Source organism: Nycticebus coucang, chromosome 2 (assembly GCF_027406575.1).
Source record: "Nycticebus coucang isolate mNycCou1 chromosome 2, mNycCou1.pri, whole genome shotgun sequence".
Classification (NCBI taxonomy): domain Eukaryota; kingdom Metazoa; phylum Chordata; class Mammalia; order Primates; family Lorisidae; genus Nycticebus; species Nycticebus coucang.
The window spans coordinates 64020370-64033105 of record NC_069781.1 but is presented as its reverse complement, the minus strand read 5'-3'; the positions used below and the strand labels follow the sequence as shown (position 1 = coordinate 64033105).

Below are 12736 nucleotides of genomic sequence, written 5' to 3'. Positions count from 1 at the left end.
TCAATAACCATAACCACTACAAGGCCCCACTAATATATTTAGCAAAGCAACAACAGCAAATATCCTCTTTTGATTATTCAAAATAATCGTGCATGCTTAAAAATATAAACACATGGAACTTTCATGTCAAAATGAAACTGTAAGCACCACCATTAACTTTATTTTTCAATACAAAATATTTAAAGAACTGTAAACTGGTATAAATAAGAAAAATTTCCTTCTTCATCAGGGGTGTTATTCTTTTTCCCCCACCTCCCAACTTGCACCCTTATGTGGATACTTATACGTTCTCTGCTTCTTGCTCTCTCTTATACACACACACACACAGTATTTTAAAAAACACAATCTGAGTCCAAATAAATGAAAAATATAACAGTCAAAAAACATACAAGATCAGCTTGAAATTCCAGTTCTACAGCTAAAACCAGCTAAATAACCACTTCCTAGCTTGGTGGCTCTTATTTTACCTCTGTTACTCTCTGTTTTCCTCATTCTGAGGTGAAGGGAAGAACTGTACCCACCTTGTATGGTTGTTGCGGCCATTGAAGTGAGAATGAAAATGAGATGCCCATAGCATCGTGTTGACATATAGTCAAGGAATCAAAAATTAATTTGATGTTATTATCACCACCACCACTATCACCATTTGGGGCAAGTATTAACATCTACTGAAGTTCCTCTACGAAATGGGAAAACATTGTCTCAAATGGTATGTACACAGGGATAACTTTTTAAAGCATCCTGCAAATTCATCTTATCATTATTGTTAAAAGTCGGGGGTGGCAGTAGTCCTCTTTCTCAAGAACATAACTGTTCCCTTGAAAGCCTTTAAAAATTAAACTAATTCTGCTAAGCATGGTAGCTCACACCTGTAATCCTAGCACTCTGGGAGGCCGAGGCGGGCTGATTGCTGGAGTTCAGGAGTTCAAGACTAGCCTGCACAAGAGTGAGACTCCATCTCTACTAAAAATAGAAAAACTGAGGCAAGAGAATCACTTGAGCCCAAGAGTTTGAGGTTGCTGTGAGCTATGATGATGCTATGATGATGCCACAGCACTCTACCCAGGGCAACAGAGTGAGACTCTGTCTCAAAATAATAATAATAATATAATAAAATAAGAAAAAAATTAAACTAATTCTATGTTTTTATTCCAGAAAAAAAAGAAGTTAACAACTTCCTTTAGTTTTTCATTATTTTACGTATTTTTAAACAAAGGCACATATATTAAAAGATAGAATATGTTGATTTCTAAAGAAATCCACTAATAATCATAAATAAATTTGGTTATAAAGATCTACTTTCTCAATCCAAATGTATTTTTAAATTCAACAATTTGGAGGTTGTTTTAGTTTTTAATCTTCTGCACTTAAAGGAATCACATGTTAATTACTAGTGCTATAGCTGCGCTACCATTAGTGGATATAAACATTTCTTACCAAATTACGCTTTTTTAGTGGAAGAAAATAATAATAGTGGCAGAAAGAAAACATCAGTGCGTAGGAAGTAAGAAGTTCAGTGTAGAAACACAATTGCAGAAAAAGCCAATGATTATCTTCACCAACACAATTGTTAATCCTGAAGAAAAATATGAAAAAGAAAAAGTATTTTAAACTTTAATGAGATGTTCGTTTCAGGATCTGTAAGATAAACATAAATACAAATGACTTCACATATGCTTAACTTCCTGGAGACAACCTAAAGCCACTCAAACCTAAAAGAACCCTGCACAAAGAAAACATAAACATACACCATCTTATATCTATAAAGCACTCCTTACCAAGCAAGTCCATGTATATGATACCCCTTCAATTCACAAGAACCTCAACCCAGTTAGGTAGGAAGAGCAGATGGAGACTCCTTGTCACACTGATATGGAAACCGAAACAAAAGAGTTAAGCCACTAGCCAGGAGATGTACAGTTAGTACAGGAGCCAAAATAGCGAGAACTCTCTTTTCCTGTACATTACTCTTCCATACGGCATTCTAGCTGTGGACAGCAATCTGAATGCCCTATGTAAAACAGCTTGAACTTGCCACTCTGACATAACTAATGAGCCTTTGCAATTTTTTTTACTTTAAAAATCCTGGTTACTGAAAATAAAAATGTATTCAAAAGTATCTATAAACACTTAGAGCCATATTTCCACTGATACAACAGTGAATTGTAGGAAAATGGATTAATGCTGTAATACAAAAATTTTTAAGGCCACTTTAAGCAGAGTATTTTATTGTTTCAATTTGTTATACTCAAATTTTCAAAGTATTTTAAAATTCTAGCAAAAAATCCCTACCTCAACACTACAAATTACCTTCCTTAAGTGTTTTCATTTAAAATGGCATTAAACTGTCACTGAAAAAAAAGAAAAAGACTTATAACAGGCCCCAGTTCTAACTTAAAATTGTTCTTTTTAAAGTGTGTAATCATACTATTTCTTAAACTTAAGCATATAAGTGAAATGAAAAATCTTGCAGAGGCATGTCTTAGACTTAAGAACACATGCCTTGTAAACAAGAAAATTTTTACTGTTTTATTATTTGCAAGGAAGGCTATAAGTGGGCTTATGTACACACTCAAAGTGCTCCTTAACAGCTGTGGCATGAAAGATGACTTGTCTTTGTCCTAGCCTTCCTGTCCCCAAAAGTTTGAGAAACAACTCCTCTGATTACTGCATTCTTAACCAGAAAACTGTACTCAATCTCTAAGTACGTAAGAGTCTTTCTAGAATGTTCAGAGCAAGAAATATAGAAAACTGAGAAACCTGAGAATTAACCTCCAAATCTAAAGCACTTAAGATACCGCAGTTGCTCAAAACATCAAAAATTCTCCTTGCTTCCAATTTAAACTTTTTATTTCCCGTACCCTCTGAACATCTCAGAGGTGCTCCATTAGGAAATTCATTCATGAACATCCTTAAATCTATTTAGGTTCCTTGTCTACCCTCCTTTCTGATCTTCTAATTTTTCTAGTTTCCCTTCCCTCCTACCAAAGTTGACTAAAAGTGTGAAAGCAAAAGGCCTAGAAACAGAGAAATCATACCAGTGTTAGAATTCGGGTTAAATAGCTTTACTTGGTAACCAACAAGGCCATATCCCTTAAAAATAAACAAATATCACTAGCCTCTACAAAAGCATTTCCTAGTGGATTATCTTTTTAAACCACTGCATTCTTTTGAAAGGAAGCATAAATATCCAATTGTACCATGAACATTTATGGTTTTAGGTAATCAGAAACACTAGTATAAAAAAAGCTCAAAATTAAGTTTTTCAGTGTATTTACCAGTTATCCGAATACATGTTTTGTCTAACTTTTTAAACTATATTACTATTGTGATGGAAAATAGATTACTGAGCTTTTACTTGGGAATTAATCTGTTTAAATGCAAGGCACATTTTTTGAACACTAACTCTATGTCATATTCTATGCTATCTGGTTGACAGATTTAGACAATTTTAAAAATTTTTTCTATAGTAACAAGGTGCTTTTATCTAAAATGCTTTTATTTTTTCCTAATCTCAGGACTTTACCTTATATCTAAGTAATTAGCTTAGAGTAAAAACCAAATTTCCACTAAGAGTTTAATAATTAGGCATGCTATCAAAATAAGTTATCAAAAATAAAGAAAACTGTAAATTGATTAGTATTATTAGACAAAGATAAATTCTGCATAAATCAACTTTAGATAGATATAGCTATAAATTTAAGAGGCCTATTATGGGCTCGGCACCCATAGCTCAGTGAGTAGGGTGCCGGCCACATACACTAAGGCTGGCAGGTTCGAGCCAGGCCCAATAACAGGCCCTGTTGTTCAGGCCTGCTAAACAACAATGACAATAGCAATAACAAAATAGCCAGGCATTGTGGCGGGCACCTGTAGTCCCAACTACTCAGGAGGCTGAGGCAAGAGAATCACTGAAGCCCAAGAGTTTGAGGTTGCTGTGAGCTGTGATGCCATAGCACTCTACTGAGGGTGACATAGTGAGATTCTGTCTCAAAAATGAAAAAAAAAAGCCTATTATGCAGTTAACTTTGTATATATACCTACAATTGTGTACAAACAAATACTATATATGTGTATAGAGATCTGTTTGTAAAGTGCTATGCTATACCAGTTTAAATATTTATACAGAGATCCAATGCTAGGAAAACAGAATTAAATACAATATCTTCTTCACAGATTTTTGTGACAGCTTTGAAATGAGATACAATACAGAATCCTCACAGCATTTGTTCTTAAACATTCTATTTCTCAACTGAACATTTTCTTTAATATTACAAGAGAGCCCCCTATTGACCAAAAATGTTAGGAGTTTAGCAGAATCAGCCAATTCGTACATCCAACATGCATGCAATGCTAATACACAGAGCCAGCAAATAACACTTTAAAAGGCTTAAGGGGTGACATGGGGGCTTATCAGGGTATTTGAAATAAGTTATTAAGAAAAATGGAAAGGGGATAAAAACATTTGGATGTAGATGGTTTATCATGACTAGAAATAGCTACTATTTACGTACTTCCTACTTGTCATACTATACTGAATGTTTTACGTACATTGCCTCATTTAATACAAGCACATTAGTCCTTTAGCATATTTGGTTGCGTGTTAATTCTTAGTTTTCTACTCAAATCTCTCCTTGTTAGAAAAGATTGGATCTCCATGGAAAAATGACTTTGGGAGTTGACAGAACCATCTGATCAAATAAAGATATCCTTATTCAGAGTTTTTAAAAGTTGTATAACTTTATTACAACTTTTGTCTAAAGCTAAGATTCACTTTCACCACTTTTTTGTTTCTAAAAGTGAATTATCGTTTTCTTTTCTTACCATGGACAGTGATGATCCATTCTCCTCACACAGTGGCCACAGCGGCTGCAGTGATGGGAACGCTTTGGTCTCATCAAATTACACTTGTTACATAATTCCCAGAACTCCCTTTCTAGAGAAGGAAATTAAAATCCTTTTAATGAAGGCAAATGAGTAACATTGAAATTTAGCAAGAACTATTTAGAAGATTTTATAGGAAGTCTTCTGTATATATCTCTTAATAGATTTTTCTTCTTCGAAGCCTCTAGTATAAACAAGTTTGCATAAATATGGCTGTTCTATTTTATGTCTATCTTCTTTTGTATTTTTCTAATATTAAACATTATAAAAACAAGATACTCTTTTTATAGTCAAAGAAAGCAATGGAAAACAGTGTACTTGGGTTTTGGACATGTTGCTGGAATATAAGTAAAATCCAATGACAAAACCCTGAAGTTCAACCAAATAGTTATATTAAAATAGAATTTCATGTAAACAAATTAATTTCTAGAAATTTCATTTTTAAAAGCTTTAAAGAAGAAGTAAGGCTGAGTCCTGATTTTCCTAAAACATGTAATTTTTTTAAATATCAGTAAATTGATTTGGAACATGTATGGGAGCAGGCTGAAGAAGGATGGCACATGAGTTTAAGAGGTATCAGAATAGTTTCAGGAGTGAAGAAGATGGTAAGAAGATTATTAATTATTGCCTAAATGAAGGTAAATGAGTCACATTGAAATTTAGCAAGAACCATTTAGAAGATTTTACAAAATTATGAACTATTGCCAAGAAGCAAATCCCTCTAGCCTGTAGTGAAAAAGCACACAATTAAGTTCTGTGCTAATAACATGAAGTTTGCATGAGTAAAGAGAAAAGGTGTTTGTTTTCTTTATAAATTGCTTTAGTCAGATCCAGAAAAACTAAGCATCATATCCAAGATGAGACAATTGCTTTATTATACAAAATACATCAGTTTAATAACTGTTAAAATTGAATTTTACTTTTACAAAATTCTTAAATTTGTTATTACTTTTGTTTAAACTACCCTATAATCTTATTAGTATATTCAGAATGGGACCTCGGCACAATAGCAGGTGATCCCTAAATGCTTGCTGAACTAGGAAAACTTTAAAATTCTAAAAGAAGAAAGATTATTAATAAACATAAAGAAGATAATGGTGGGTACTATTTAATTTCCTAAAATGATATCTTATTTAAATCCTATTATTTTAGTTCAATGGCCAGAAGTAACATCAAGATATGGAATTTTATATAGTAAAATGTTAGGAAAACATTCTGCTATACATGTCTCTGAAGAAACATATATCAAATTAATTGTTTGTTCTAATAATATTAAAGTTGGGAAGTTATCCTATACACTTAAAATCTCATTTTAAAGGAAAGTCCTCTTTTATTTCTTGTGGTTCTTATTTTAATGAAAACAAATCGTGAGAAAGCAACAATATTAGGTTAATTTAGACACATTTATACTAGTATGACAGAACTGTAATTGAAATGAAAACCCATTTAATATGTAGAGCAGGATGATGTCACAAGCATATCATTTTTTCCCCCTTAGATCAATGCTCCGAAACATCTCAACATTAAAACATTGAATTAACACATCTCTATGAATACTGACAGGAAGGAGACTTTCCACAGGCCAATGTTTGCAAAAATGTAACATAAAAACTTTGTTTGAAATCAGCCCCTTAAAACATAAATACAGTGTATTCATTATATTCTAGAGGATAAATTCATTTCAGACCTAAAATGTCTATGTGTCCTCAGAAGAGAAGAGAGCATTTGGCTATAGTCAAAGCAAGCCTATAATTCTGTAGTCTAGACCACAGATTGGCAAACTATAGTCTGCAGGCAAATCCAATCCACCACCTGTTTTTATATGATCTGCGAGCTAAAAATAATCTTTTTAATTTTAAATCATTGAAAAAAACACAATAATTTGTGTCATGTGAAAATAATATGAAATTCTGATTTCAGTGTCCACAAAGTTTTATTTGTTATGTCCACTCGTTTACATGTTATCTGCAGTTGCTTTTATGCTACCATGGAAGAGCTGAGGAGTTATGACAGAGACCGTATGGCCCATAAAACGGGGAATACCATCACTCCCTTACAGTAAAGAATAGTTTTCGAGTCTGGTCTGGACAAAAATTTGTTTAAAGATAGAACTTAAAACATTTCTTTAGCTAAAGTGAAGATAACTACAGAAGTATCTAAAATGAGAAAAAAAAAAAAAAAACCTGTAAAAAGTCAGTTTTCATACGCATGCCCAGGCACACATATCCCTAGGTGTTCAGGGCACAAAGAAGACACCACTATCTTAAAATTCTAGAAATTAAATTAATCATTTACAATGTGTTTTTGTCTTTTGCTTCCAGGAAATAAATCCATCCATCTTTATATACCCTACACATCTAAAAGTATTTTAAACTTTTCTTTGGTGACTGACACATGCTGATGTTTGATGATTACCTACCCAGTTTTGTACTAGTCATCTACTAAAATAAAAGCCTATGGAAAAGAAAATTCAACTGATAATGTATGATAGCTATAGAAAAATTAAAAGCTAACACAAATACATTTTTAAGGGACAGAAAAATCAAAACATAAAACAAAAGAAAGAAAAAAAAGACAAACTCCATAAACAATTAAGGCTCTTTAATGTGAGTAAATATATCACAGTGTTTAATGTAGATCTTCATTAAAGCTGTAAATGTCTGAAGGAATATAAGGCAATGCTTGGTTTAGTTTTGTATTAATATATTTCTCAGAAAGGAAGGAATCACCCTCCACTTTGAGTCTTTTTCTTTTTTTCTTCTTCTTTTTTTTTTTGAGATAGCATCTCATTTTGTCATCCTCGGTAGAGTGCCATGGTGTCACTGCTCACAGTAACCTCAAACTTTTGGGCTCAAGCAATCCTCTTGCCTCAGACTCCCAAGTACCTGAGACTATAGGCACTCACCACAATGCTGGCTATTTTTAGAGACAGGATCTCACTCTTGCTCAGGCTGGTCTTGAACTCCTAAACTCAAGCAATCCACCCACCTCAGCCTTCCAGAATGCTAGAATCATAGGCATGAGCCACTGTGCTCAGCCTACTTTGAGTTTTTTAAAGGACTCACATTTTTAGGGGCACTTTCTCAGTAAATATATTTTAAGTCATAAAATAATATTGTAGAGAGAAAAATATTAATTGAAACTACCAAAATTGATACAATATTTGAGTCCTAATAGAGGTTCCCTAACCCAGAGAGTTATCAATGTAGGAAATAAATGTCAGTAAGTCTCCTACAGATCACTTTTTAAAAGGCACTATAAAAGGGAAGAAAAAAGGCAAATTATGAGTAAATACATTACCTTGATCGTTAAAAGCACATACATCCTTATAGCTCAGAGTAAAATCTTGAGGACAGGAGCAAAACATGCTATATTCTGAACAGTGCATGTGGGAATACTTAAAAGAAGAGCCATATCTTGATGTGCTTGCATTACTAGTAATAGTAATTACTATTTTAGAAGCTTGAAACCAATATTCAATTGTTCTTCTAAGTAGATTAGAAATTAGAAACAGGATTGCAGAGAATGAACAAAGGGAACACAGAAAAAGGAGAAAATGATTTGGGAGAATACCTAGCTTTGAGTGCAAAGCGCACAGACCCTGTGACTTTAAATTCTGAAGGCTGGCTTGCTGGCGGATCCTCCTCCCCCCACAGCACTTCACTGCACCTGGGCCCCAGGCTGCAGCCTCTGTGGACATTCTCTGCCAGGGCGGGGCTGTTTGAGCCAGGAGAGTGCTTTTTGGGGAGTTAAGAAATGTTTAAATTTTGTTGAACACAGCAAGAATTGCTCTGGACCAGATAAGGAGATTAAATTTCTCTTTTCTTCTGTCACCTTACTTTGGCCTGGGGAGTCTGTCTGTCTGGACACAAGGCTTTCAGGGTATTAAACAATCACATCTGTGAACTGTGACTGTGGGTCAGCTGGAGTATTTATCCTATTGTCAGGCTCCTAATCTATCCAGACTCTGTGTTAAGATCATAAATACCTTAAAACAATACAAAGGAGCAAGTAAATCCATACAATTAACGTAGTTAGTCAAAGAATTAGTTTAGTTAATAGAAATGCAAGCGCAGCAAGAACCATGACGGGATTGTTTGCCTTGCCTTCGTGAGATTTATGATTGTAACACTGATGTATGTTACTCAGCCTGATGATACTCAGGGCAGCATACTGGAAGCCTCCAGAATCCTCCCTGCTCTTAAAACTTATCTCTTTGTTTCTATTATTTTATAACTATTCCTAATAATTTCAATGTCTCCTGCCCCACCAAGCCACTGGAAGGAGACCCATAGCATGTTTGGGGCTGGTCTCCTGACAATATTCTTTAAAAAATCAGAAGGAATATTTTACTCTGTAATACTACGTCAAAAAATGGCTCTAGTAACGACAAAAACACTGATGTCAACATGCAAGTTAAGAACTTGATGATAAAAAATATACTAAAGTTGACTATGGTGAGGGCAGCACAATGCTGGAAGTATATTAAAAGCCGTTAAATTATACTCTTTAAATGGGTAAATTATATAGCATATAAATTATGCCAAATAAAGCAGATTTATTTAAAACTCAAGAGCTTGAATAAAATTATTTCATAAAATGTAAAAGAATAACATTTCTAACTTAAGGCATTATTTTATATTTGTTATTTCAAACATCTGTGTGAATAATTCAAATAATATAAACACATAGCAATTTCATTTGACTATTTCATCTATATGCCCATAGGTTTATAAAATTAAATTCTGGGGATCTTCTTATGAGAAAATGGAAAATTTTCTTATATTCAAACACCTTATATTTACTGGGCAACATACCTACTAATGTCATTCTGTTTAAACAAAAATCAAAAGCATGTAAAATATTTCAGAGTAAGTCAATAAAAAATGGTTAAAATCATAAAAGAATTAGGGCTTGAAATTTCCTTTCCTGAAGAATTAAAATATATGAAACTGTTCAACCTTCAAACATTTCTGCATAAATAACTTTATTCTATAGTTTTGATTGTTTAGTTATACTATATTATTTTTCACTGTTAAAATTTTCTATTTTTTTAACTAAGTTAAAATCATATTTGCAAATGAATCAGGTAACCAACACCAAAAAGTACATGAAGATTGAAATTTACCCCATAATCATAGGAAAGGTGAATAAAGAGCTATGATTGATCAATTAAACATAGATCTATGGTAGAAAGATGACAGAGACAATAATCTGGGTCTTCTGGGTGTCACGCCACCTCTATACCAACCTGTATGATTCAGGAAGATAATCTACACTCCTGACTACCCAGAATACCCACCTCATAAAATTACCAGGAGGATCATATGATATGAAATACCAAAAGACTTTGGAGAAACATTAAAATGTGATAGATTAATCTATTTTTTTCAATTGGGTAAAGGGAAGTTTCTTGGACTTACAGAAAAAAAAAAATAGGCCACATGTCAACTGAAACGAGATATCATACAGACATCCAAACAGTCAGCAATACGCCATAGTGTCCTCCATCACTACAGTCTACAAACTAAAAGTAACACAGTGGATGTGGACTCAATTAGGCCTGCAGATTTAATTTATTTGGTACTCAGTGGTGGCAGGAGCATGTAGGCATTTAAATGTTTGACTACTGCAAAGAGTTGATGAGAAATGGGTCCTGCGTTAGAAAAAACTTGCTTCTTAGATTTTCTGGGGCCACTGGATTTTATAGGTGAAGTAGATAACATACACATGCAATAATTTAAAGAGTTTTTGGCTAAGCAAATTGAGAAGAGGTATTCTATACAGACTACAAACACCTACAGTTTGTAGGTGTATAGAATACAGCTACAAACAACCCCAACCCTGCCACAACTCATGCACCCACACCCACTATTAAGCGTACAATGCTACTATTTCTATACATTAAAAAAAGCTAAATATTCAGCCAGGCATAGTGGTTCACACGTGTAATCCTAGCACTCTGGGAGGTTGAGACACGTAGATTCCTTGAGTTTAAGAGTTTGAGACCAGCCTGAGCAAAAGCGAGACACACACCCCCCACACACATCTCTAAAAATATCCGGGAGTTGTGTTGGGGGCCTATAATCCCAGCTATGTAGGAGGGTGAGGCAAGAGAATCACTTGAGCCCAGCAGTTTGAGGGTGCTGTGAGATATGACACCACAGCACTCTACCAAGGTGACAAAGTAAGACTCTATATCAAAAAATAAATATTCAACATAGTGTTCAAAATGTCTATAGCTACATAAACATCAGTGTAATTGTCCCATTTAACCTCTAAATTCTCAAGGCCAAACGAGCCCCTTAAATGATGGGTCATGAAACACAACAATCAGGATTTAAGAGAGGCTCTCTAAGTGACTAGTCACTTAATCTAATTTCATGAGGAATTAATACATTGGTTCCCAAACTTTGCTACACATTGGAATCATCCAGGTTCTTTCAAAAATACTGATACCTGACTCCTACCCTCAAGCATTCTAATTTAATTATATGGGGTATGACTTAAACCTGGATATTAAGAGCTGTAAAAGCTCCCCAGGTGATTCTAATGTATAGCAAGTTTGGAAGCTACTAAATTACTATAAAAAGAATTCTGGTTCTATAATATACTTCATAAACACATAAATTTCTTACTAGAAGAAAGTACAGAGTTCTCAAAGCTTAGATAGCAAATAATCAAAAAGTGAGACTCAAAGAGGAAAGAAGATAAATGAAGTTGTGCTATACCTGGTATGTAATACAATTAGCAATACATTTTCTTTTTCTTTCTTTTCTTTTCTTTTTTTTTTTTTTTGAGACAGAGTCTCAAGCTGTTGCCCTGAGTAGAGTGCTGTGACATCATAACTCACAGCAACCTCCAACTCTTGGGCTCAAGTGATCCTCTTGCCTCACTTTTTCTTTTCTTGGTAGAGACAGGGTCTTGCTTTTGCTCAGGCTGATCTCAAATTTGTGAGCACAAGCTATCCACCTGCCTTGGCCTCCAGTAAAAAGTTTCAATTCATTTTTGTGGTTTAAATGGTTATTATGGAATGGGGTGATCAAAAATCAATTGACACTAGAATAAAGGTTTTCAAATTTTTCATTGAATTGTTAGCCCTTGGAGAAATACAGGCAATGATATCCATAATACTACAAATATTTACTCTAAGCAGTGTTATGTTTACAACATAATAAGGAAAGTGGAAAAATCAAGAAAATTCCTTCATTAAGTAAAAAATGCAATTTCTCAGGTAATTATATATCAGTCAACAAATATTTACTGAGCATCTAAGTGACAGAGATTCTTCTGGACACTAAGAACATAGTAGTGAACAAATGAAGAAAGCAAAACAAAAAATCTACACCTTTACCGAGCTTTTATAGGTCTAGAATGGGAGGGTAGAGACAAACAAGTAAACTGAAAAGGAGAGGCAGAAGTCAGGAGAGATTGAATTTTAAATAAAGATGTCTAGAAAGAAAACATATGCGCAGAGATTTGAAAGTGGTGTTAGATGATGTATACAACTAACCTATATTAATAAACTGATAAATCTAGAGTACCATACCTCCATGTGGAATCTTAGGGTTCTCCGGGAGTCTTCCTGGATCAGTTATTGAGGCCCTCACTAATGCAACCAGACAAAATATGGCAATGCCATAGAATACTTTAAAATAAATAAATAAAATAAACAAATTAGTCATTCATCCTTCAAAACATTGTATCAACAAGTATGAAGTTTAAAAATGTGTATTCTAATCAATACCATCAGGATAAATTTCAAAAGATGGAAAAATTAAATCACCAATTGATTTTATTCACCAAAAGGACTGCCAAGTGGACTATCTTAGATGTACTAACTTAAAATATT

At 33.9% G+C, this 12736-nt stretch overlaps 1 protein-coding gene across 1 annotated transcript in view; it reads right to left on the bottom strand.

The window, feature by feature from the left end:
- The window catches only part of ZDHHC21 (zinc finger DHHC-type palmitoyltransferase 21), a 76166-nt gene that overhangs the window by 45999 nt on the left and 17431 nt on the right, over nucleotides 1-12736 (bottom strand). Inside the window, exons 4-6 of the mRNA XM_053572578.1 lie at nucleotides 12434-12532; nucleotides 4825-4936; nucleotides 1438-1576 (exon numbers count right to left, since the gene is read on the bottom strand). Of these exons, the coding sequence (XP_053428553.1) occupies nucleotides 1438-1576; nucleotides 4825-4936; nucleotides 12434-12532 (350 nt within the window). The remainder of the gene's footprint in view (nucleotides 1-1437; nucleotides 1577-4824; nucleotides 4937-12433; nucleotides 12533-12736) is intronic.